This window comes from Carcharhinus amblyrhynchos, chromosome 32 (genome assembly GCF_965287045.1).
Source record: "Carcharhinus amblyrhynchos chromosome 32, sCarAmb.v2.hapA, whole genome shotgun sequence".
Classification (NCBI taxonomy): domain Eukaryota; kingdom Metazoa; phylum Chordata; class Chondrichthyes; order Carcharhiniformes; family Carcharhinidae; genus Carcharhinus; species Carcharhinus amblyrhynchos.
Genome location: NC_137355.1, coordinates 20,137,041 through 20,162,197, shown reverse-complemented (window position 1 = coordinate 20,162,197; position 25,157 = coordinate 20,137,041). Strand labels below are relative to the sequence as shown.

The following is a 25,157-nucleotide window of genomic DNA, read 5'->3' as shown; positions in this document are numbered from 1 at the left end:
TCATACTTGTAGAAAAATTCCAACCACTCTTGGCTGCTTGTCCCCATTTAGCTCGAGCTAGCTGATATCAACTGGGGGTAAAATCTTTTGTGAAATATAGAGTGCTGTGGATTTGAAGGGAAAAAAGGCAGGTGGGACTTCAGATCTCTGCAACATCTTAAGTAGCTAAAAATTAATGCAACTTGCACAGCGAGTGCTTAGAATGAAAATACTTTTATTGCACAGTACAAATGCTCAGTTTCAGTCATTGGAAGCATTCTAGTTAAAAAATATAAAATTGATTTTCTTTCCCTCCCTGGTGTAAATCAAACATGAAAATATTTGGAAACATGATTATTCTGAATACTGTAACCATGGCTTTAGAAGTTGATGCTACAATACAGATGAAAAATTCCTCATCAGAGATCTCCCCCGCCATTCCATGATTATTAAAGACCATTGATCTGTTCCACAGGGCCAAAAGTTCCAGGGAGGTGAGATGTCTTTTCCCAGTACAGATGACGTGCGATTATTTTAGAGCACAATCTTAAAGGAGCTGAAATGTAATCAAACATTCATCAAAATTTGTAAAGAAAAAAATCAGACTGGAACTATTTTTATTAAGGGGGGACAGGTGGGGAAGAAGGCTAGCAAAGCTTTGAAGGGGTAAAAAGGGCCACAGTGGCTAGCACTGCTGCTTCTCAGCACCAGGGACCCAGGTTCAATTCTGGCCTCGGGTCACTGTCTGTATGGTTTGCACATTCTCCACGTGTCTGCATGGGTTTCCTCCCACAGTCCAAAGATGTGCAGGTTACACTGGCCATGCTAAATTCACCCTAGTGTCAGGGATTAACAGAGTAAATGTGTGGGATTATGGGAATAGGGCATGGGTGAGATTGTGGTCAGTACAGACTTGATGGGCCAAAGGGCTTCCTTCTGCAGTGTAGGGATTCTATGATTCTTCCAGACCTTATCTGGCTGCACAACACCTACACTGGGATAAGGGTGCAGCACACACTGCATTTATACCTTAAAAATGACAGCTGGTGTTTCATGTGTGCCATCTCATTTGAAACAGGGAGGCACTCTGAGGACAGGGGTGAAAACAGCCAGAGTGCGGCACAGCTACCTCACAGCACCAGGACCCAGGTTCAGTTCCGGCCTTGGGTCACTGTCTGTGTGGATTCCCTCCGGGTGCTTCCACAGTCCAAAGATGCAGACTGGCCATGCTAAATTGCCTCTTAGTGCCCTAAAAATGTGTGGGTTAGGGGAATTGGTCATGAGAAATGTGTGTGGGGTAATGAGGATGGGGCTGGGTATGGTACTCTGAGTTGGTGCAGACTTGAGGGGCTGAATGGCCTCTCTTGCACTGCAGAGATTCTATTATTCAATCAGAGCAGGATACTTGCTCTGTCCAGCATAAAGTGGGCAGCAAGTTAAAATTAGTTTGTATGTCCTCACAGGTAATTCACACACACCCATTTTTCATCAGAGACTCAATTACAGTTTCCAAACTGCTGGCCCAGTCATGCTTGATAAAGCACTGACTAGAAATCAAAACTCGTCCCTTGATAAATTTAGATTTAGTAGTTGCAATGGTGTTTCATTTTTCAAAAAACCCATGTATCTAACTTTGTGCTCCTGCTCAGGTTATAGATGTGATTAAATTGTGTTTCAGTTAGAGTGTGCGTTAGCGAAAGCAGAAGGGCCATTAAATTCTGTTCACCATACCTCACAAAGTCAGGCGATCTGGAGATGACGTGCTGAAATTCGGAGAGATTCACAGTCCCATCTCTATCAATATCGGACTCCTCCAAAATCTGGGTGACAACAGTAAGTACAACAGTAAATGGACCAGGCATACACTCCCTGATGCTAAAGTGGCAAAACAATCTTAAGGAGGAGAATGAAAGCTAGCTATTTAATTATAGATTTCAAGATGCAGGTTGGGAAAATCTAGAAGACCACAAGACGTAAGGGCAGAATTAAGCCATTTGGCCCATCAAGTTCAATCATAGCTGATATTTTTCTCATCCCCATTCTCCTGCCTTTTTCCCATAACCCCTGATCCCCTTATTAATCAAGAACCTATATAACAGAATTTAACACCAGTAACATAAAGCCTTAATTTTCAAACTATAGAATCGTGGTCAACTTGTGATACCAAGGCAGCCAGCACAATTAAGGAGCAGCATGGTTAGCACTGCTGCCCCACAGCACCATCGACCCGGGTTTGATTCCCAGCTTGGGTCACTGTCTGTGTGGCGTTTGCACATCCTCCCCACGTCTGCGTGGGTTTCCTCCCACATTCTGAAAGATGTGCTAGTTAGGTGCATTGACCAGCTCTGTAGTGTGGCAACTCGGGGAATTTCTCAGTAACTTCATTGTAGTGTTAATGTAAATCTTACTTGTAATTAATAAATAAACTTTAAATAAGGATCCCACACCACCCCCAAACCCCTGGACATTCTCTCTGCTTTTGCATCTTTTTCCCAAGGGAAGAAGGTGGCAAAGTCATGTATCAATTGACTCAAGAACAGCTTCTTCCCTGGTGCCATCAGAGTTTTGAATGGACCTACCTTGCATTAATTTGATCTTACTCTACTCCGTAGTTATGACCGTAACACTATATTCTGCACGCTCCTTTCCTTCTCTATGAACAGTATGCTTTGTCTGTATAGTGTGCAAGAAACAATACTTTTCACTGTATCCCAATACATGTAATAATAAATCAAATTAAATTTTGAAACTACTTGTGAAACCAAGGGTATTAGAATTAATTAATACTACTAACAGACCAATGTCCTAGACACAAAAGCCTCACTCTTGTTTTGCTGAAAAGTCATCACCCCAGGGGTGGCATGGTGATTAACAGTGCTTCATAGCACCAGGGACCCTGGTTCAATTCCAGCCTCGGGTCACTGGCTGTGTCTGCATGGGTTTCCTCCCACAGTCCAAAGATGTGGGGTTAGTTGGTCATGCTTAGTTAACCCTTGGTATCAGGAGGACTGTTAAGGTAAATATGTGGATTATCAGGGTGAATACATGGGGGATAGGGCCTGGGTGGGATTGTTGTTGGTGCAGGCTTGATAGGCCAAATGGTCTCCTGCACTGTAAGGATTCCATGAACCCGCGGCTCTGTTCCTCTGATGTTGCCAGGCATTCTACATGTTTCCAGCATCTGCAGTATTTTACTTTTGTTGTAGTTTCACTCAAGTTTCTAATGTGTGTCTATCCTTTAATATGTCCAATAATCCAACCATTAGACTATATTTAATTCTTGGAAAGAGTGAATTCATATACAAAATTAAAATGATTTTGCATCAGAGGAACTCCCCTAAATGAATTGCTGTAACTTGTGAAATCCCAGCCAGTGTTCTGAGTGAGGCAGTGAATGATTTGCTGAATTCTGTCCTTCACTGACACAAACCTCTTATAGGTTACTCGTTCCTGTACAACTGTTGCTCATTATAAAACAAGATTATCTCCAGTTGAATATCATGGTTATTAGTGACTCTGCAAGGCTTCAATAAATCAATAAATAACAGCAAAATACCACAGGTGCTGGAAATCTGAAACAAAGACATAATTCTGGAAAAACTCTGTGTCTGGCAGCACCTATGGAGAAAGAAACAGAGTTGTTGGTATGACTTCTTCAGAAAACGAGTCACTCAGTTTCTGCTGCCAGTGACTCCCGCTGAAAGGGCGTATCCCTCTACTCCCATCCTATTCCTGTATTTATCCAGATGCCTGTTAAAACTCACGATCATATCTAGGCATCCACCACCCTCTGTGTGAAAAAACTTGTCTCCTATATCTAGATATCTCCTTTAAACCTTGCCCCCGCCACTCCAGCCCTATTCCCCTCAGACCAGAGCCTTACAAAGCCTCAGAATTTAAATGAAGTATGCTATAAAAGGTGCAGTTTTTTAATAAGAGATTCCCTTACGTTTTGAATGAGCTGATTCATCTCTGCGTCTGTCAGCTGTGTTCCAGATGTGCCTCCTGTCAGACAATTCACCAATTTCTTCAAATCCTCTTTATCTAAAGTGCCATCGTCATCAAAATCTACAAAAAGAATAAATGTTTTAAACGTGCTCTGCATTAAGTCAGTGTTACAAACCAGATTCACAATCCTTTTTTGAGAAGCCAACCCTCAAACACTCCCATCATCCTGTACAGCAAATACATGCCTCAGTTCTGTACCCATGGTGTACCGTGCTCTCCATCTTAACCCACCATGCAGAGGTCAAATAGTTTCCCTGCAGGGACGAGGTCAGGGAATGATAAAGACTACAATCCATTTCTGATGCTGAAATTCTTGATTTTGATCAAAGAATCCCTACAGTTCAGAAGGAGACCATTCGAGTCTGTACCGAGAACAATCCCAGTCCGGAGGCCCCATCATCACAACCTCACACGTTTACCCCACTAATTCCTCTCATGTACACATCCCAAGACACTATGGGGAATTTAACATGGCCAATCAACCTAACCTGCACATCTTGACTGTGGGAGGAAACTAGAGCACCCAGAGGAAACTCGTACAGACACGGGGAGAACGTGCAGACGCCACACAGACAGTGACCCAAGCTGGCAATCAAACCCGGGTCCCTGGAGCTGTGAGCCGGCAGCATTAACCATTGTGCCATCGTGCCACCAGCTGCCGACCATCCTCCAGTGTGTTCAATTCTGCTTCTTGAGTGAACACAGTGAGTGTTCACAGATTACATGGATGTTAGTGAGGAAAGTCACAGAATAACCACACTTTCCCAATATATACATTACCAACAAGAGTCAACGTACAGCAATCGGGAACATGAGAGGTGAATGCCCTTCGTCATATTCCGATTCCTAATGTAATGTGTCCAATTATCATTCTCCTACTCAGTACCACTGCACTAAAACAGGCCACAATATCTGTTGTACTAACCCCACCGAGGAGATCAGACTAACCAAAGATTCTGAAAGCGTAGTGAGACTTAATCTCAAGGGTTGCTGAATCACTGAAAGCACTGAGCATGTCCAAGAAGTCCTCGAAGGACATACTGCCATCCTTTTCAATCGCAGTTGAGAACACCAGGCAGATTCTTTCTCGGAAAGGGTTAGCCTACAATCAAAACACAAAAACAATGTAACTTAAAATAGTCCATTGCCGTTGTACCTTATCTATGTAATTCTGTGGGGCGGCATGGAAGCACAGTGGTTAGCTCTGCTGCTTCACAGCGCCAGGGACCCAGGTTCGATTCCTGGCTCGGGTCACTGTCTATGTGGAGTTGGCACATTCTCCCCATGTCTGCATGGGTTTCCTCCAGCTGCTCCGGTTTCCTCCCACAGTCCAAAAGGCATGCCGGTTAGGTGCACTGATCCGAACAGTTCCCAATTGTGGCAACTAGGGGAATTTCATAGTAACTTCATTAGTGATAGTGTAAGTCTTACTCATGATTAATAAATAAACTTTACTTTTCACTTTTAGTCTAGTCTTGATGGAGGGTGGAGGAGATCACAACCAAGACCAATTCTATTCTAAGTCATCGAGGGAGTGTTGGAGGTGATTCAGAGAAGGTTCACTAGACTAATATCACGATTGGACAGGTTATCTTGTGAGGAATGAATGGACAGGCAAGGCTTGTTTCTGCTGGTGTTTCTAAGAGTAAGAGGTGACTCGATTGAAACAGGCAAGAAACTGAGGGGGTTTGTCAGAGTGGATGTGGAATGGCCATTCCCTCGTGGGAGAATCTAGAACAAGGGGTCACCTATTTAAGACCAAGATGAAGGGAATGTTTTTCTAAGAATCATGAGTCTTTGCAACTCTCTTCCCTATAAGATGTCAGAAGCAGAGTGGATCAATTTGTGCTCCAGGAGGAGGTGAAAGGTTATCAGAAGTAGGTAGGATTATGGAGTTGAGATTACAATCATATCAGCAATAATCTTATTGAATGATAGAGCAGGCACAAGGGGCTGAGTGGTCTATTCCTGCTTGTAACTCATATATCTTTTTTCGGAAAGCCTAGACTATAGTGGCTGTTGTAACATAAGGGTCAATACAGCCAACATCATCCTCTTCCCACCCACAGAGGCTTATTCCAATAATGAGAAACAATCCAGACTTTTCCTCTTCTAGAACCCAGGAAACTTTTAACACTGACTCGTTTGCTTACACAGAATCCATTTCTGTGTCAGTGCTACTGTGATGCACTAGCATCCTTGCTGGAGGATTTTTCCTGTTTCAAACTATTGGAGCAAAAAGAGAGTTATCCACAGACAAACCCCATTACAATTTCAGGAATTGGGAGTTGGTTAGTTCAGTGGGCTGGTTTCTGATGCGGAGCAACGCCAGCAGCGTGGGTTCAATTCCTGTACCGGCTGAGATTATTCAGGAAGGCCCCTCCTTCTCAACCTTGCCTCTTACCTGAGGTTTGGGGAGGTGTAGGGATCCTCAGTGAAGTCACCACCAGTCAGCTCTCTCCTGCAAAGGGGAGCGGCCTGTGGTCATCTGGGACTGTGGTGACTTTACCTTCTTTTTATTACTGCAATCCTGGAAACTGCATTGAGATCTTTTCGTACCTTCAACTCTGGTAACTCGCAGATTCTGTCCTTTGCAATTCGCGTGTTTTGGAAGTCAACCAGATCATTTGCGAGCATCCCCTTGAATATTTGACAAGCGCTTTGTGGATAGAAGAGTTACATGGTTGTCACTATATCAGACTTCACCTTTGAAATGTTACTAAGCAAGCTATGAACATTTTAAAACCAGAACTACAGGTTACAATACAATGTGTGCAAATGTCTGACACAAGGCAAAGAGCTAGTTCTTCAGCATTTGTGTCCATGGGAATGTGCATTGATTCAGTTGATGAAGATGGGGAAATTATTCCCACCCACGTTATGAAATCATGAAACCATTGATACAAGTGGCTGATTTTTATCATCCATCGTAGTGGCACTGTAGTTAGCACTGCTGCCTCACAGTGCCAGGATCCCGGGTTTGATTCCCCAGCTTGGGTTACTGTTGTGTGTGGAGTCTGCACATTCTCCCCAAGTCTGTGTGGGTTTCCTCTGGGTGCTCCGGTTTCCTCCCACACTCCGAAGACATATGGGTTAGGTGAATTGGCCATGCTGAACTGTCCCTTAATGTCAGGGGGACTAAACATAAGAACATAAGAACATAAGAAATAGGAGCAGGAGTAGGCCATCTAGCCCTTCGAGCCTGCCCCGCCATTCAATAAGATCATGGCTGATCTGTTGTGGCTCAGTTCCACTTTCCCGCCCTCTCCCCATAACCCTTAATCCCCTCTCTTATCAAGAACCCATCAACCCGCTTCTTAAAAATATTTAGCGAGGCAGCCTCCACCACTTCAACGGGCAGAGAATTCCAGAGATTCACCACCCTTTGAGTGAAGAAGTTCCTCCTCAACTCCGTTCTAAACGCGCTTAAGTAGGTGGGGTTACGGAAATTGGGTCTGGGTGGGATTATGATTAGTGCAGACTCGATGGGCTGAACGGCCCTCTGCTCTGTAGGGATTCTATGATGGTGTTAGCTCCTTTCTGAGGTACAGTACCACATGTACAAAACATCATCTATTACCTCACCCAAGCTATTCCTTGTGAGAGCCTGCTGGCTATTTGAGAGTGGAGGTCTCACACAAGTCCTGTTATTCTCACTACAGCTACACATGTATAATTGTCACTCTGCGGCAAAAAGGAAGCAAGAACTCTGGCTGATGTTTTTTCCCTCCCTAATGGGGAATGAAGCACCCAATTACAGTGTCCTAGCTGCCAACTTTGCTGAGAGCAGCATAATTCAAGGACTGAATCTTTGACTATTACTGTTCTGGAAGAGCTATTGCTACATTGGGAGGTGTATTTAGCGAGTAAGCCACGGTGCTCCAGCAATTGCTGAGGTGTCAAATCCCATTGTGGTGATTTGATGAACACTTCTAAAATTCTCCAAGAACAAAATATAAAATCTTCTACTTACTGCAGAATGTCTTGCTTTGTTAGAAATGTTAGTTCCTAAAATAAAAGAGAAGGGGGAAAAAAATTTCAACATTGCTGCCACGGACATTAAGCATTGTTACAGTGTGAGGACGCTCAGGCAAGCCAAGCTCTTTAAGGTAAGTGTTCTTGGTCTTTGCTGTACAAGGGAGAGAAATGCCTTGAACACCTCCTCCAACACAGACGCACGCGCACAGATGTGCACATACACACAAACACACAGGCGCACACGCACCCAGATGCACCCATGTACAGACACAGACACTTTTATCACAATTCAATTAATCATCACAGAAAATGCTGTATAAATTCAGCAGGTCAGGCAGCATTAGTGGAGAGAGGAGCTAACATTTCATGGTAATAACTTAGTGTCTCTTTCCATAGATGCTGCCCGACCTAATTATTTTCAACACTTTCTGCTTTTATTTCAGATTTCCAGCATCCACAATATTTTGTTTTTCAAATAGTTATCTGTTTGGCTGAGTTGTTGACCTCTTTGCCTTGAGGATCGAGCCCCACTGCAAGGCTGACCCTCTGCGCAGCATTGTCAAGAAAATACTGACTGTCAAACAACATTAAACTGTCAGCTTGTTTAGGTGGACGCAAAGGCTCCGAGAGAACTGTCACAAAGAAAAATATGGAACTCCAGTGACCTGATCAACATTGCTCTGCCCTCCTCAATTAACATTCAAAAATAGATCAACTCATATTTATCTATTTGTGAAATCTTACAGCATGCTGCAGTTACACAAAGGACTTCACTTCAAAAGGAGTGAATGCGATGAAATGCACTTGGAAATGTCCTGATCGTTTCTATTTATCTTTCATGGGACCATTTTCTGCTCCTGACGCTCTTACTGATATTGTCTCTGTGAAGCCTAATTCCCTTGGCTAAGACAGGAGCAATGGGAACCAACATCCCATCCCAAATATTAGAAATTATGAGACTTTGATCTGATATTGAACTCAGACTGGAATGACAGTGATTGTTGAAAGAGTTGCAACAAAATACTCTGGACTTAATTTACTCTTCTAAGTAACACGATGGCACAGTGGTTCACACCGTGGCCTCACAGCACCAGGGACCTGGGTTCAATTCTCAGCTTGGGTCACTGTCTGTGCGGAGTTTGCACATTCTCCCCGTGTCTGCATGGCTTTCCTCCAGGCGCTCCGGTTTCCTTCCACAGTCCGGGAGACGTGCTGCTTAGGTTCATTGGCCATGCTAATTTCTCCCTCAGTGTATCCAAACAGGCGCTGGAATGTGGCAACTAGGGGATTTTCACAGTAACTTCATTGCAGTGTTAATGTAAGCCTACTTGTGACACTAATAAATAAATATATTGGGTTTACGATTCTTTGATCTGATACTGAACTAAGACTGGAATGTCAGTGATTATTGAAAGAGTTACAATAAAATACTTTGGACTTAATTTATTCTTTAAGTACTCAGAATTACTGTTCAATTTAAACTTATGCCAGGCTCTGACTGGGGGAAAACCTTTGAGTTAAATTTTATTTTCTCACCTGATATTCCGAAAGTTGCTCCTTGGAGAGGTGACTAGCCGATCCACCCATGTTCCCAATTTGACCCCACTGACTTCAAAGTTTGTGCTGTGGATCCCCTGGGAACAAGTACCCTCCTGTGCTGCCCGCAGCTTCTCAGAACCCTTGCGTTTTTGTTTCAATTTAGTTAGAATCGGACCTGAAAAGAAAACAGACAGGTTAACATAGTTCTCACTGCAACAATGGAGGTTGAGAGGCGACCTGGTAGAAGTCTACAAGATTATGAGGGGCATGGACAGAGTGGATAGTCAAGCTATTTCCCAGGGTGGAAGAGTCAATTACTAAGGGGCAAGGTTTAAAAGAGACGTACAAGGCAAGTCTTTTACACAGCGAGTGGTAGGTATCTGGAACTTGCCAGGAAGGTAGTGGAAGCGGATACAATAGTGAATTTTAAGGGGCATCTGAACAAATACATGAATAGGATGGGAATAGAGGGACCCGGTCTCCAGAAGGGTAGGGGGTTTTAATTCAGTCTGGCAGCATGGTCGGTGCAGCCTTGGAGGGCCAAAGGGCCTGTTCCTGTGCTGTAATTTTCTTTGTTTTTGGTTTGTTCTAACATGGGGTGGCACAGTGGTTAACACTGTCAGCGCTAGAAACCCGGAGTTCAATTTCCAGCTTGGGTGACTGTGTGGAGTTTGCACGTTCTCCCCGTGTCTGCGTGGGTTTCTTCCAGATGCACCCTTTCCTCCCACAGTCCGAAACTGTGCAGATTAGGTGGATTGGCCATGCTAAATTGATCCTAGTGTCAGGGGACTAGCAGGGTAAATACATGGGGTTATGGGGATAGGACCTCGGTGGAATTGTTGCTGCAGACTCGATGGGCCGAATGGCCTCCTTCTGTACTGTAAGATTCTATAACATGTCTTGTGAAGATCTTTATTCTTAACTGTACATTGAAAATGGGAGCCGACCTTTATTGGAAGAGAGCAAAAACAGGTTAAAGTGGCACTAGGTTGCTAACTCTTGTCACAGACAGTTACAGGGTTTATCAAATTGCGAACAATTTTTTTGAAAAGTAGAGATGTAAATTGACAAATAAAAGTCAAACATCTGATGAAATGCAAATATGTTAAACTAACTTAAATCCATTACCCTTTTCACAAAATTTCTCTCAAAATTCCTCACACATATGGTTAAATGATGGCATATTCTTGCTGTTTTGACAAATGCATGAGATCCATCCACAACAGATGAAGATCAGTTAGTCTCTTTCTGGTAAGTTTAATAGAGAAGAATGTTGGCCAGGACCCTACAAGACTACTCTCCAAGATGGAAACTCATTCAATAATGACAGAAAGAGATATGAAAATGAGCACATCATTGTCTGAAGTTGAAATCAGTGGTCAGAGAAGAGATCTTTAGGGTGCTTTGGAGGTTGATGAGATTCCTTTTTGATCCCCTACAGTAAGCTTGGTTGGGCAACAGGGAAAACAATGCTAATTAAGGGGGGTTTAAAATGGTGAGCTGTAGGGAGGCTGTGATCAAATCGGGGCAGAACAGTTTGGTTCTTGTCCAATCACCTAAAGTTGTTTTTAAAGTTTATTTATTAGTCACAGGTAAGGCTTACATTAACATGGCAATGAAGTTACTGTGAAATTCCTCTATTCGCCACACTCCGGTACCTGTTTGGGTCAATGCACCCTAACCAGCATGTCTTTCAAACTGCAGGAGGAAACCCACACAGACGCGGGGAGAATGTGCAGACTTCACATAGACAGTGACCCAAGCCAGGAATCGAATCTAGATCTCTGGCACTGTGAGGCAGCAGTGCTAACCAGTCTGCCGCCCACCATCCCACACAGAAATTTAGGACAATTCCTCTTCAGGACATTGATATTTCATATTAAAACATTCATTGTAAATTCTGGGTTTGGGACAGAGGGGAACAAGACGGATGAGTTATATCTCTGACTCTTAACCACTTTGCTATACATATCTTCATGTATTATAAATCAAGCCATTGAAGGTTTGGGATCTTGTTACAATATCATGGAGCATTTCCAATGTCAATTCTTCCAATAATGAAATATAATGCACTTTGCTGAAATAGCTCATCTTAGCTAGAACTAAAGCTGTGAAGATAACAATGTAGAGGGTGGGAAAAAGAGCTAAGATTCCTGTATCTGATTCTGTTAACCTGTGTGCATTAGGAAAGAATCTGCTTTATTGATTTCCCCTCCCCATAAACATTTAAACTGAGATCAAGAGTTTATTGGCCATGCTAAAATTGGCCCTTAGTGTTCTGACTGTTTTTTATTTTTACTGACAAGACAGATATTGGTAAGGAAAGTCATTAGGTTACTTTAGCTCCTTTATCAATAGAATCCTTTACTGCAACATCCAACGTGCTTCTGAATACGTTCCAGGCTTGCCCTACCATACTTAGAACTGGTCTGCCTGTTTGTGAACTTTTTTCCCAAGCTGAATTCTAAAATCATAGAAACCCTACAGTGCAGAAAGAGGCCATTTGGCCCATCGAGTATGCACTGTCCACAATCGCACCCATTCCTTACTCCCATATCCCTACATATTTACTTGTGAATCCCTCTAACTTACACATCTCAGAACACAAAGGGCCAGTTTTGGCATGGCCAATCAACCTAACCTGCACATTTTTGGACTGTGGGAGGAAACCATTGCAAACACAGGGAGAACATGCAGACCCCACACAGACAGTGACCCAAACCAGAAATCGAACTCAGGTCCCCGGAGCTGTGAAGCAGCAGTGCTAACCACTGTGCTGCCCCTAGTTTGAATCCCTAATATTCTACCATTGGGCCTGTTTCATTGAGGATATCATTCTTGATCCATTCTTTATTATTTAAGGACTGAATAAAAGGAAGTCTTGTGGCACCGTGCATAGCATTCTTGCCTCTGAACCAGAAGCTCCAGGTTCAAGTCCCCCCAGGGACTTGATGGCCAAGGAATAATGTGGTTAAATAGATTGAGAATCAACTGATAAATCCTTCCAACAGATGCTGATGAAAGGCAATAAGAGCAGGAGAGATTCCTGGTCAGCCATGTGATGGAAAGGACATTGGAGCTTCGACCATTATTATTCATCACCAACTCTGTCTCCTTGGTGTTTGGTTGGCTGGACAACCTGTCATGGATTATAGAGATAGTTGGGTACAATATAGATATTGGGTGGGAGTTTATGGCTTTGCTGATCCTGAAACTAAAATCCCACCCGAGGTCAACGGACCTTCCCATGGTTCGCCCCTTGCCCGCTCTGATTTTCATGGCAGACAGGGCGGTAAAATTCCAGCCATTGGATAGAATTCATAAATAATTAGGGCATTATATTTTAGAATTGAATAAATGGTTACAGGCAGAAAATGAGTTTTTTTTTAAACCCAGAAGCTAACACAACTGCACTGGGACACACACTAGAGATTGGGTCGGGGGGAAAGAGTGCGGGGGATTTGTGACAGCGCTGAATTTAATTCAACACCGATGAATATTTCTTCACGTTTGTAAATACACTGGAATTTTAGAAAGATCTTTTTTGGACACAGAATTGATAAGGATGATCTTCACACAATTTTTAAATGCTTTAATCTTTACCAAAGGAACGTTCATAGAATCAGAGAATCCTACAGTGAAGAAGGATGCCATTCGGCCCATTGAGTCTGCACTAACCATAATCCTACCCAGGTCCCATATATTTACTCTAGCTAGTCCCCTGACAATAAGGGGCAATTTATCATGGCCAATCTACCTAACCTTCACATCTTTGGACTGTGGGAGAAAACCGGAACACCTAGAGGAAACCCACACAGACACAGGGAGAATGTACTGACTCCACACAGACAGTCACCTGAGACCGAAGTTGAACTCGGGTTCCTACAGCTGTGAGGCAGCAACACTAACCACTGTGTCACCATTCTGCCCTGGTTAACATAAAGGAATGTTAAAAAGGTGATGTAATATCCAACAATGATAGTTAGATTCTAGTAAGAAAGAATTCTTAAAATCTAAAGTTTAAAGTTGATCAGTCACAAGTAGGCTTACATTAACGCTGCAATGAAGTTACTGTGAAAATCCCCAAGTCACCACACTCTGGCATCTGTTTGAATACACAGAGAGAATTTAGCATGGTCAATGCACCTAACCCGCACATCTTTCAGACTGTGGGAGGAAGCCTAAGCACCCAGAGGAAACCCACACAGACATGAGGAGAATGTGCAAACTCCACACAGACAATGACCCAAGCTAGGAGTCGAACCCGGTCCCTGGCATTGTGAGGCAGCAGTGCTAACCACTGAGCCACTCCAAGCTCAGATATCATGAAAGACTAGTAAACTTCTAAGAGTCAGAATTGAACACTGTCAGCCAACTTTTACAAAGGATGGATACTTCAGGAATGTAGTCTTTAAATGACCCAAAAGGAATAAAATATCTTTAAAAGGTGGACATTTCCATTTTAAAGTTATTTGTCTATGGGATGTGGCTAAGCCAGCATTTATTGCCCATTCCGAGCTTCCCTGGTGAAGGTGGGTGGTGAGTTGCCTTCTTGAAACACTGCAACTTATAAATCACGATGGAAGTATGGAAAGTGAAATGAATGAAGGTTGATATTAGAACACATTGCAAACATTTATTGATCAGATAAGTGCCCTCACAATGTTCACATAATAAGGCAATATTCAACAAAATAATAAGTGAATGATAAAAGGTTAATCAAAAGGGAGGAGCTTAAACAAAAAGTAACCCCCTTAGGTACTAAGGATGACTGTAATTTAGTTCAGTGGGATATAAGATTTTTACGGTAACTCAAAAGTATTGAGGACAAACATTAAACCAGTGCTTCTCAAAGTGTTGAGGAGCTGGACACTTGTGTTTTTTTTATGTCGTGCTAGTCAGACACCTAAACTACTTGGGGATTTAAGATAACACTTTGCTTTAAATGTTTAATGGCTATCCTAAGTGATTTTAGCTTCTATTTATTCGTTTACGGAATGTAGGCTTTCTTGATTGCCCTTGAGAAGGTGGTGGTGAGCTGCCTTCTTGACCCCGCTGCTGTCTGCATTGGTTTAAGAATCTTTTTATTGGATTTTACATTAGAAGCAAGATTACATTTTCTATCTTTCTAGTTTTCAATGTTGTAATGCACTTATCGACTTATTTCATATTACAGTTCTTTAATACACTTGTAAATAATTGAGTAAAATATAACATCATACACACTACTCTATATGCAACTTTAATGGCCCTCTCCCCTTGATTAGTCCTAAAGTAGAGTGTTACAATTTGTTGAAGAGACAGACCCTCCACCCGTATAATATCTGGGTAATTATATATACCCTAGCTGATAATGATTTAAAAAGGCTATTTGGAAGAAGGTAATATATTTTGGTTATCTTTTTTGAGGGAGAAATGGTTCATAGAATCCCTACAGTGCAGCAGTGCATTCAGCCCATCAAGCCTGCACCAATGACAATCTCACACAGGTCCTATCCCTATAAATCCACATATTTACTCTGCGGGGCAGCATGGTGGCACAGTGGTTAGCACCGCTGCCTCACAATGCCAGGGACCCGGGTTTGATTCCCAGATTGGGTCACTATCTGTGTGGAGTCTGCACATTCTCCCCGTGTCTGCATGAGTTTCCCCGGGTACTCCGGTTTCCTCCTACAGTCCGAAAGACATGCTGGTTGGGGTGCATTGGCTATGCTAAATTCTCCCTCAGTGTATCCGAACAGGTGCCGGAGTGTGGCAAATAGGAGATTTTAACAGTAACTTCATTGCACTGTTAATGTAAGCCTACTTGTGACTAATAAACTTTAAATCCCCATGACACTAAGAGCAATTTAGCATGGCCAATCAATTTAACCTGATCTGATTTGATTTATTGTCACATGTATTGGTGTACAGTGAAATGTATTGTTTCTTGTGCGCTATACAGACAAAGCATGCCATTCATAGAGAAAGAAAGGGGAGAGTGCAGAAGGTAGTGTTACAGTCACAACTAGGTAGTAGAGAAAGATCAACTAAAAATAAGGAAGGTCCAAAAGTCTGACAGCAGCAGGGAAGAAGCTGTTTTTGAGTCAGTTGTTGTGTAACATCAGAGTTTTGTATCTTTTTCCTGATGGAAGATGGTGGAAGAGAGAATGTCCGGGGTGTGGACACACCTGCACATCTTTGGGGTCAAAACAAGCATCTGCAGCAAGCGACTTTTAAATTCAGGTGAAGGTGATTATTAAGAGGGGGGTTCAGGTTATAATTCACTCAGTGTGATGAGATTAGTGCCAACAGTGTGTTCTGGCTGGGTGGATTCAGCACCTGTCTTCTGCCTTTAACCGTGGTGGAGATGTTGATGCTGTGGGATCTGCCTTTGGGCCAAGAACTGAAGAAGAAGCTGGATAAAATACTTGTAGAACTTTCATAAATAAACATCAACCCCACTGAAAAAAGCAAACAAGGCACTGAAGTGAAGTTACTCATATCAGAACTTACATCACTGTGAGTATTTATAGACTGATTTACGGGAGGGGATCTACTCTTCAAAAAGGCTTTGAACTCCACTGCTCAGAGACCTCAAATGTCTTAGGATACGAATAAATATAAACAAAAAATGCTGAAAAAACTCAGCAAGTCTAACAGTATCTATGGAAACAGAACATTGTTAAGATTTTGAGTCAGTATGGAAAGATAGGAGCAGGAGGAGGCCATTCGGCCACTCGAGTCTGCTCCACCATTCGTCACAATCATGGCTGATCATCCAACTCATTAGCCTAATCCTTTCTCCCCATAACCTTTGATCCATTCGCCCCAAGTGCTATATCCAGCCGCCTCTTGAATACATTCAATGTTTTGGCGTCAACTACTTCCTGTGCTAATGAATTCCACAGGCTCACCACTCTCTGGGTGAAGAAATATCTCCTCATTTCCGTCCTAAATAATCTACCCGAATTCTCAGACTATGACCCCTGATTCTGGACTCACTCACTATCGAGAACATCATGCATCTACCCTGTCTAATCCTGTTAGAATTCTATAAGTCTCTATGAGATTTCCCCTCATTCATCTGAACTCCAGCGAGAACAATCTTAACCTAATCAATCTCTCCTCACACATCAGTCCTGCCACTCCATATATTTGGGGAAAGTGAAATTCTGTAGTTAGGCATTGGGTTTAGTACATTAAGAGCCAAACACACAACCAGTATCCATGTTTATGGTCACTGGACAGGCTGCAAAGATAGGATGGCAGGAATATTAGATTTGAATTACTTGAAGGCTCTCGCAAGGTACAGGGTATATAACAAGACACTGTATTAAACCAACACGATTTTACCTGGAGCAGCTCTCCTACACCCTTCCCAAATTGAAGCTTTTAAAAGATAGGAACTAGCCGAAGCACCGCTCGGGATATTAAGGCAGAAGGAGGAATTAAAACAACAGCGAACTTTGAACGAGGCAACAACCCAACAAAGGGACGTGAAATTTCAAACCACAACCTGCACAAAGCAAAGCACCTTTTAAATAAATCAACCATTTTTCCCAAAGGGGAAAAGAACAAGCGCCCAGGTGTTAGAAAAACCCGTCAAAATTCAGTCCAACTCATTTCCAGGCGACAGAGAAACTCACCCAGAGAGGAAGATAGTGACAGGAAAGGAAAGGCAAAAATGATTGCTCGCTCTTCAGCAGGAACTGCAGAAGCCAAATTCGAACTTAAATACCCCAAACATCCGAGTGAAAGCGATCAATGCTAGTGTTTGTTCTCAGACACCAGTATGGGAAACATCTCCAACACAACCGACAACTCACAAGGACAGAGAAAGTTAGAAATGTTCAGGAAGCTTCCCGTCGGCTGTGCTGCCTGATCATCATCCTAGTCAGGAACAGTCAGAGCTCCTCCCAGAGGGAGGGTTTACACTACCAAAACCCCCAGGAGTAGGCATTTCCCGCCTTGTCTCTTCTCCTGGAAATAATTCCTTTAGAAGTGGGTCATATTGTAGACCAGCAATTGGATATTGTGCCAGGGAGTCCAATTTGTTCCAAAATTGACACAAATGTCCCAGGAAAGTCGGAGGAAAACGCTTAGGGAGAATTTCAGACTCAACAGCATCCTTCCCTGGTGCTAAATACCAAATAAATCCCAACTGCTGCTTTTCCAAAATGTTTTGCAATCCCGAGATTGTAAACAGTCTGGGAGGCTGTCAAGAGTAAACACTTAGTCAGGAGTCAAAGGAAACATGAGTGGTATCCATATCCAAAAGATAAATCCAAGTCACTCCAGGGGCAAGATCCAAGATATTCCCAACAGATTCCCACAAGGAGACATCTATTTACATGAAATCATTTAACTAATTCTGCTAATGGTTCAATAAGGAAATTGGATGTTGTGTTTGAATTTGGAAGTATCTGGTTGCCAGTTTTCTACCAAACACATTGATCCCCGCTTTGATTTGATTTATTATTGTCGTGTGTATTAGCATGCAGTGAAAAGTATGGTTTCTTGTCCCCTATACAGACAAAGCATACAGTTCATAGAGAAGGAAAGGAGTGAGTACAGAATGTAGTGTTACAGTCATAGCTAGGGTGTAGAGAAAGATCAGCTTAATGCAAGGTCGGTCCATTCAAAAGTCTGACAGCAGCAGGGAAGAAGCTTTTGGCCACTGCATTATCATCAGTTATTTCCTGGGATGAACCTTCTGCTGCTGTGTTAACAGCTTCTCGGCCTTTTGGCTAAGATCCAGTGTAGTAACATCCTACGCTTGGGTAAAGTCATGAGGTTATATTGAGGCTTCATTTGAAGCAGCTTTTTAAAGTGGCATCTCAGCTTTTTAGACATATATGTATATCGTAACTTGAGTTTGTGTCTATATATGCCCTGTTTGTGAACACAACTCCTCACTCACCTGAAGAAGGAGCGACACTCTGAAAGCTCGTGCTACCAAACAAACCTGTTGGACTTTAACCTGGTGTTGTGAGATTTCTTACTATTCTATCAACCACAGGTTTTTCTACTAATGCCATTCTCTTGTTAATGTAATCCATTTGCAGTCAAAGATCTACTGGTGACACTTTTACCTCTGAAGTTATGGATTCAAGTCCTACTCCTGGACATATAGAATCTACAGAGCAGAAGGAGGTCACTTGGCCCATCGAGCCTGCACTGACAACAATCCCCCCCCCAGGTCCTATCCCCGTAACCCCATATATTTACCCTCCTAATCCTCCTGACACTCAGGGACAATTTAGCATGGCCAATCCACCTAACCTGCACATTTCTGGACTGTGGGAGGAAACCCTGTGTGTAGGTAACAGTCAACAAGTCTCACGGGCCACAATCAGAACCCTGATGGGCCACACGTGACCCCAGACTGCAGTTGCCCACCACTTTTTTTTTAATTCATTTGTGGGACATGGGCATTGCTGGCTGGGCCAGCATTTATTGCCCATCCATAGTTGCCCTTGAAAAGGTGGTGGTGAGCTGCCTTCTTGAATCGCTGCAGTCCATGTTCTGTGGGTTGACCCACACTGCCGTTAGGAAGCAAATTCCAGGATTTTGACCCAGCGACTGTGAAGGAACGGTGATATATTTCCAAGTCAGGATGGTGAGTGACTTGGAGGGGAACTTGCAGGTGCTGGTGTCCCCATGAATCTGCTGCCCTTGCCCTTCTAGATGGAAATGGTTGTGGGTTTGGAAGGTGCTGTCTAAGGATCTTTGTTGAGTTGCCACTTGTAAACTCCCACCAGAATGAAACTGAGCTTATCATTACTTATCGAATAAAAATCTCTCATCAATCCTAGGCCTGTAATTTCAGTCCAAATGTCCCGCTAGCGCAAATCTCTGAATTTGACAAAACTTCCTCCTTTAAATCTCAGACTTTACCCTTTAACCCAAAATGAAACACAAGTGGCCATTTATTTTTGCTGGAGACAAGGCGAGAATGCAGTATTGAACTGTACTGAAGGATTAAATATGCAGGTTCTGACCTGCTTGGAGACACGTTTTTGCAAATTATAGCTGAACTATTGAACTTTAGGAGGAAATCTCAGCAGCTATCCACTTTTAAACCTTGTGAAACTCCTCTCACCTACTAACAAGATATATGACTCCTGGGAACAAGGCCAATAAAACATTCTTACTAAACTATAACTAACTGTACTGGAGTCTGAAGTCTACACCAGTGTTTCATCATAAACCAGCTTCCTGGGTGTTGAATTGCACACAAACAATATAACAGAATGGGGAGGGGGGAGACACAGGCCACTGCAGCCAGAGGCTGGTCTTATACATGCAGATTTTCTTCTCATTAATAGTGTTCATCAAGGTGTCATAGTTGATGCTAAATCTGGATCTGTTTTATAAAGCCTGTTCCTAAAGACACAAGGTGACAACAAGAAACGTAAAAAGTAGGGACATGAATATGTCTGCTTTGCTATTCAGTAAGATCATGGCCAACTAATCTTAGCTTTAACTCCACTGCCTATCCCTGTAATCCTTAACCCCCCTAGCATTCAAGGATCTGTCTTTTCATCTCAGCCTGGAATACATTCAATGACCCAGCCTCCACTGCTCTCTGGGCTACAGAATTCCAAATTCTAACAATCCTCAGAAAAAATTCCTCCTCATCTGCATCCTAAATCTGCCTCCTTATCCTGAAACTCTGCTCCCTGGTTCTAGATTCCTCAGGATGGGAAACAGCCTCTCAACATTGTCGAGACCCTTCAATGTCATAGAGGCAATTATGTCTGTGTCTATGTATGCCGTGTTTGTGAAACCTGCCTCTCCCTCACCTGACGAAGGAGCAGTGTTCCGAAAGCTCGTGATTCCAAATAAACCTATTGGACTTTAACCTGATGCTGTGAGACTTCTTTAAAAGTTTAAAGTTTATTTATTAGTCACAAGTAAGGCTTACATTAACACTGCAATGAAGTTACTGTGAAATTCCCCTAGAGGCCACACTCTGCGCCTGTTCGGGTCAATGCACCCTAACCTGCATGTCTTTCAGACTGTGGGAGGAAACCGGAGCACTCGGAGGAAACCCACGCAGACATGGGAAGAACATGCAGACTCCACACAGACAGTGACCCAAACGGGGATTTGAACCTGGGTCCCTGGGACTGTAAAGCAGCAATGCTAACCACTGTGCTACCGTGCCACCCCTGCGAGGTCTACAGCCCAGAAAAAAGCCCTTTGGCCCATCGCATCTGCCTAATCCCATTTTCCAGCACTTAGTCCATAACCTTGTATGCCATGACATCACATGTGCACATGTGAATACTTCTTAAACGTTATGAGGGTCTCTGCCTCCACCACCCTTTCAGGCAGAGTGTTCCAGACACCCACCAACTTCTGAGTGAAAAATCCTCTTCTCACATCCTCTCTAAACCTCCAACTTCTTACCTTAAATCAACTGTCAAGTTGTCAAGAATAAACTCTCATTCTTTTAACTCCAGTGAACAAGTAAGCACAACCTGCTGAAACTTTCCTCGGAAGACGGGTCCCTCAATCCAGGAATCAACCCAGTGAATATTCTCTAAACTGTTTCCTATACAAATATTGAAACCTGACCCATTAGAATGGCTTTGGGATTGTGAGAACACATTTCCTGATTAGTGTTTGTCTAAATAGATAATTACTGAAATCCTCACACTACTTTTGCTTAAGGGAGGATTTTATATCCGTCGTAAACGGAATAAAAGCAAAAGGCTGAAATTAAAACAGAAAAGACTGGAAAAACTCAGCAGGTCTGACAGCACGTGTGGAGACTGAAACAGCATTTGGAGTCCATTTGACTGCAGATGCCACCACACCTGCTGAGTTTTTCCAACATTTTCGGTTTTCCAGAACTAGGGATCATCACTTGAGGATAAGAGGTAAATCTTTTAGGACTGAGGCGAGGAGAAATTTCTTCATCCAGAGAGTGGTGAATGTGTGGAATTCAGCACCACAGAATGTAGTTGAGGCCAAAATATTAATTTCTTCTTGAAATTACACATAGCTCTTGGGGCTAAAGGGATATAGGGGGAAAGGGGGAATCAGGATATTGAATTCGATGATCAGCCAGGATCAAAATGAATGGGGGTGCAGGCTCGAAGGGTTAAACGGCCTGATTCTAGTTTCTATGTTTTTAATTGTAAATTGTCAATAGTTGCTGCTCTCGATTGCCACCACAGCTGGTTGAAGCAACATTCGACAAAGCTGAATACAGACAGGATGTCAAATAATTTACACATGAACTTCAAGAGGGTAGCCCTACCCAAGAGTTTTAATCATAAACAAGTTTATAAACTGCCCCTGACTGCGGTTATAGGGGTATTTCATGGGGCGCTTGGGAGTAGGCAGTGCCCGCTCAATCATCAAATCCCTACAGTGCAGAAGGAGGCCATTTGGCCCATCGAGCCTGCACCATCCACAATTCCCCCCCCCAGGCCCCACTCCCGCAACCCCACAAATTTACCCTGCTAATCCCCTAACCCCAAGGGGAAGTTTAGCATAGCCAATCAACCTAACCAGCATGTCTTTCGGTCTGGGGGAGGAAACCGGAGCACTCGGAGAAAACCCGTGCAGACACGGGGAGGATGTGGAGACGCCACACAGACAGTGACCCACGGCCAGAGTTGAACCCAGGTCCCTGGCGCTGTGAGGCAGCAGTGCTAACCACTGTGCCAGTGGGGTTGGGTATTTCGAGTTTAGTTAACCTTTTGTCAGAAAGTTTAAAAACGAAGGGTCATCTACACTCGAGACGTCGGCTCTATTCTCTCCCCACAGATGCTGTCAGTCCTGCTGAGATTTTCCAGCATTTTCTGTTTTTGTTTCAGATTCCAGCCTCCACGGTATTTTGCTTTTATTTTAAGAGGTTAGAGGGGCTCCGGCTGTGTGAGGTTGGAGTCAAGACTGAAGCAGCGAGGAAAGAGAAACAGGAGGAACTTGGCAGAGGATTGCGAGAGAAAGCTTCCTTTGTCCCAAGGAAAATAACCCCAACCTTGTCTAACTTTATTCAAAATATTCTCCAGGATTCCAGCTGTGAAGAGGAGGGGTTTTCAGGAGGAAGAAGCGAGTTGATTCAGTAAGAGGAATACAGCCAATGTCTATTAAATGTGGGGTTAACTTATTTGGGCTTTTCAGTACCTTCCAAACCAGGGGAAGAAACTGGGGAACGGGCATTTCAAAGGGGCAACGCAGTGGTATTTGTCAAGGTTCATCCCAAGCAGTTCCGTGACGCAGGACTCTGTGCTCTAGGGCTGTTCCCAGGGATTCACACCGAGACAAATATCAGCTGCTGCTGGAGGATCATCAACTCGGAGAAGGACACCCTTCGATCCACCCGAAACTTACTGATCTTCCAGTGCAAAGAATTCTCTTTGACCGAGTGTTGCAGACCAGCACATTCCAAGGTCCAGGACTATGTGCTGAGGGACTCTGATGTAGAGATGCCCGTGTTGGACTGGGGTAAACACAGTAAGAATTCTCACAACACCAGGTTAGAGTCCAACCAGTTTATGTGATAGTAATCCCACAAGCTTTCCGACACGCTGTTCCTTCGAAGGTTCCACACCCTGATGAAGGAACACCGTTTCCGAAAGCTTGTGGGATTACTATCAAATAAACTGGTTGGACTCTAACCTGGTGTTGTGAGACTTCTTCCTGGGGGACACTCTCAGGCTTGGGGCAGTGTAAAGGCACAATGGGGAAAGACCATCATTTAAAGCCTTTCAACCAAGGCAGACAGAAAGCCCAGTAACTGTAATGACTGTGTACAACTCTGTAAAAACAGCACACAGTGAAACGTGAGGAATGGACATAGTTTGTTGAAGAACTAAACTGTAAGAAATGTAATATTTGGAACTGGGCACCATAAAGTATTGTAAATATGCAGTTTGTATTTATTGGAGATTTTTTTTAATGGTTTACTTCAGAGTATTTATGAATAATGTTTAGTTCTGGAAATTTCATTTAACTCTGCTCTATTTCCTGTTACTGCTCTTACCCGGGCTTCCTGCTCTCTCTCAGCCTGCCTGGCTGCTGTGTACACTTCCCCAGCTGGGTTGCGGGGAGATCCCCGGGGCCGCTCCTTCTGGAGGAAGAGCCGTGGCCGGTAGCGGTAATTCAAGGCAGGGTAGAGATGGGGGGGGGGGGGGGCGGATCTGGACCGGCCAGTGGGAGACGTGAAAGAAATCGGAAGTATTAAAAAAGTTAAAAAAAGAAAGTTCAACACTTAAAATAAAACAAGTTACAAAACTTCACTGACCTGGAGTACAACTCACACGGAAGTTGGGGCCGGCGAGACAGGTTCCAGAGAATTGCTCTACAGAGCCGCCTGTTGCTGCAGTTACAACCCCACTGCATCGGAACACGTACATCCTGACTCAGGGATCAAGACAACCTCTAACCCCAACGTGGGAGTCAGCCACCAACTCAGCAGGAGGAGAGCAGGACAGCCCAACAATAAGATACGATCATGATATGGGCAGCACGGTGGCGCAGCGTTAAAGTTTATTTATTAGTCATAACTAAGCTTACATTAACACTGCAATGAAGTTACTGTGAAAATCCCCTAGTCCCCACACTCTGGTGCCTGTTCGGGTACACTGAGGGAGAATTTAGCACGGCCAATGTGCCCTAACCAGCCTGTCTTTGGACTGTGGGAGGATTAGCAGTGCTGCCTCCCAACGCCAGAGACCCGGGTTCAATTCCAGCCTGGAGTCACTGTCTGTGTGAAGTTTGCACATTCTCCCCATGGGTTTCCTCCAGGTGCTCCGGTTTCCTCCCACAGTCTAAAGACGTGTGTGGTAGGTGGATTGGCCGTGCTAAATTGCCCCTTAGTGTCAGGGGTACTAGCAAGGTAAATATGTGGGGTTATGGGGATAGGTGCAGACTTATTGGGCTGAATGGCCTCCTTCAGCACTGAAGGGATTATATGATCACACTCGAGAGGGTACAGAGGAGATTTCCGAATGGAGAATTTTAACTATCTGGAAAGTTTGGATGAGATTATTTTCTTTGGAACTGAGGAGACATTTAATTGCAATGTATAAAATTATTCAGGTCCTAGTTAGGGTCGAGAGAAAGGACTTGTTTCCCTTAATAGAGAGGTGGATAATAAAATTAAGGCAAGAAGGTTGATTAGGTGGAAGAAATCTCTCTCTGATCCCCAGAGGATGGTAGGGAGCTGAACCTCATTATCTCAAAGAGCAGTGGAGGCAGAAATTCACTTTTGTTAAATTTACATATGGACTTCTTAAAAAGCTTTTAAAAATTCATTTATATGTTGTGGGCAGCACGGTGGCACAGTGGTTAGCCACTATTGGAAGAGCAGGGGAGTTCTCCCAAAAATCCTGAGCCATTATTGAAAGCTCAGCAAACATCACAACAGATGAAGCAGACCCACAGCACAGTGCTGTTTCTGGACACTTTGTGCAAATTGGCAGCTGCATTTTGTGCCCACATTTTAAAAGTACTTCATGTAAAACAGGGACTTGAGTTTGATTCCTGCCTTGGATCTCTATCTTTACAGAGTCTGTGTGGGTTTCCTCCCACAGTCCAAAGACATGCTGGTTAGGGTGCATTGGCTATGCTAAATTCTCCCTCAGTGTTACCCAAATAGGCGCCGGAGTGTGGCGACTAAGGGATTTTCACAGTAACTTCATTGCAATGTT

General features: G+C 43.5%; 1 protein-coding gene and 1 non-coding gene across 6 annotated transcripts; one reads left to right on the top strand and one right to left on the bottom strand.

Moving 5' to 3' along the window:
- Nucleotides 1-194: 194 nt before the first annotated feature.
- On the bottom strand, nucleotides 195-23,860 carry cib1 (calcium and integrin binding 1 (calmyrin)). 5 transcript variants are annotated; one of them, XM_080216299.1, is made up of 9 exons: nucleotides 23,750-23,860; nucleotides 10,633-10,752; nucleotides 9,502-9,679; nucleotides 7,961-7,995; nucleotides 6,547-6,646; nucleotides 4,936-5,089; nucleotides 3,929-4,047; nucleotides 1,711-1,799; nucleotides 195-535 (listed from the first exon to the last, which is right to left on the bottom strand). In XM_080216299.1, exons 3-9 carry the CDS (start codon nucleotides 9,550-9,552, stop codon nucleotides 514-516), a joined length of 570 nt encoding a protein of 189 aa, XP_080072425.1. In that variant the 5' UTR covers nucleotides 9,553-9,679; nucleotides 10,633-10,752; nucleotides 23,750-23,860; the 3' UTR covers nucleotides 195-513. The 5 variants fall into 5 exon arrangements, with proteins under 5 accessions (XP_080072425.1, XP_080072424.1, XP_080072427.1 ...); XM_080216298.1 differs by lacking the exon at nucleotides 10,633-10,752 and having other exon boundaries at nucleotides 23,750-23,847; XM_080216301.1 differs by lacking the exons at nucleotides 10,633-10,752; nucleotides 23,750-23,860 and adding an exon at nucleotides 23,489-23,600.
- Nucleotides 18,214-18,400, top strand: LOC145360832 (U2 spliceosomal RNA). The gene has a single exon (XR_013889777.1). It is a non-coding gene; the product is annotated as a U2 spliceosomal RNA (small nuclear RNA).
- Nucleotides 23,861-25,157: the final 1,297 nt, after the last annotated feature.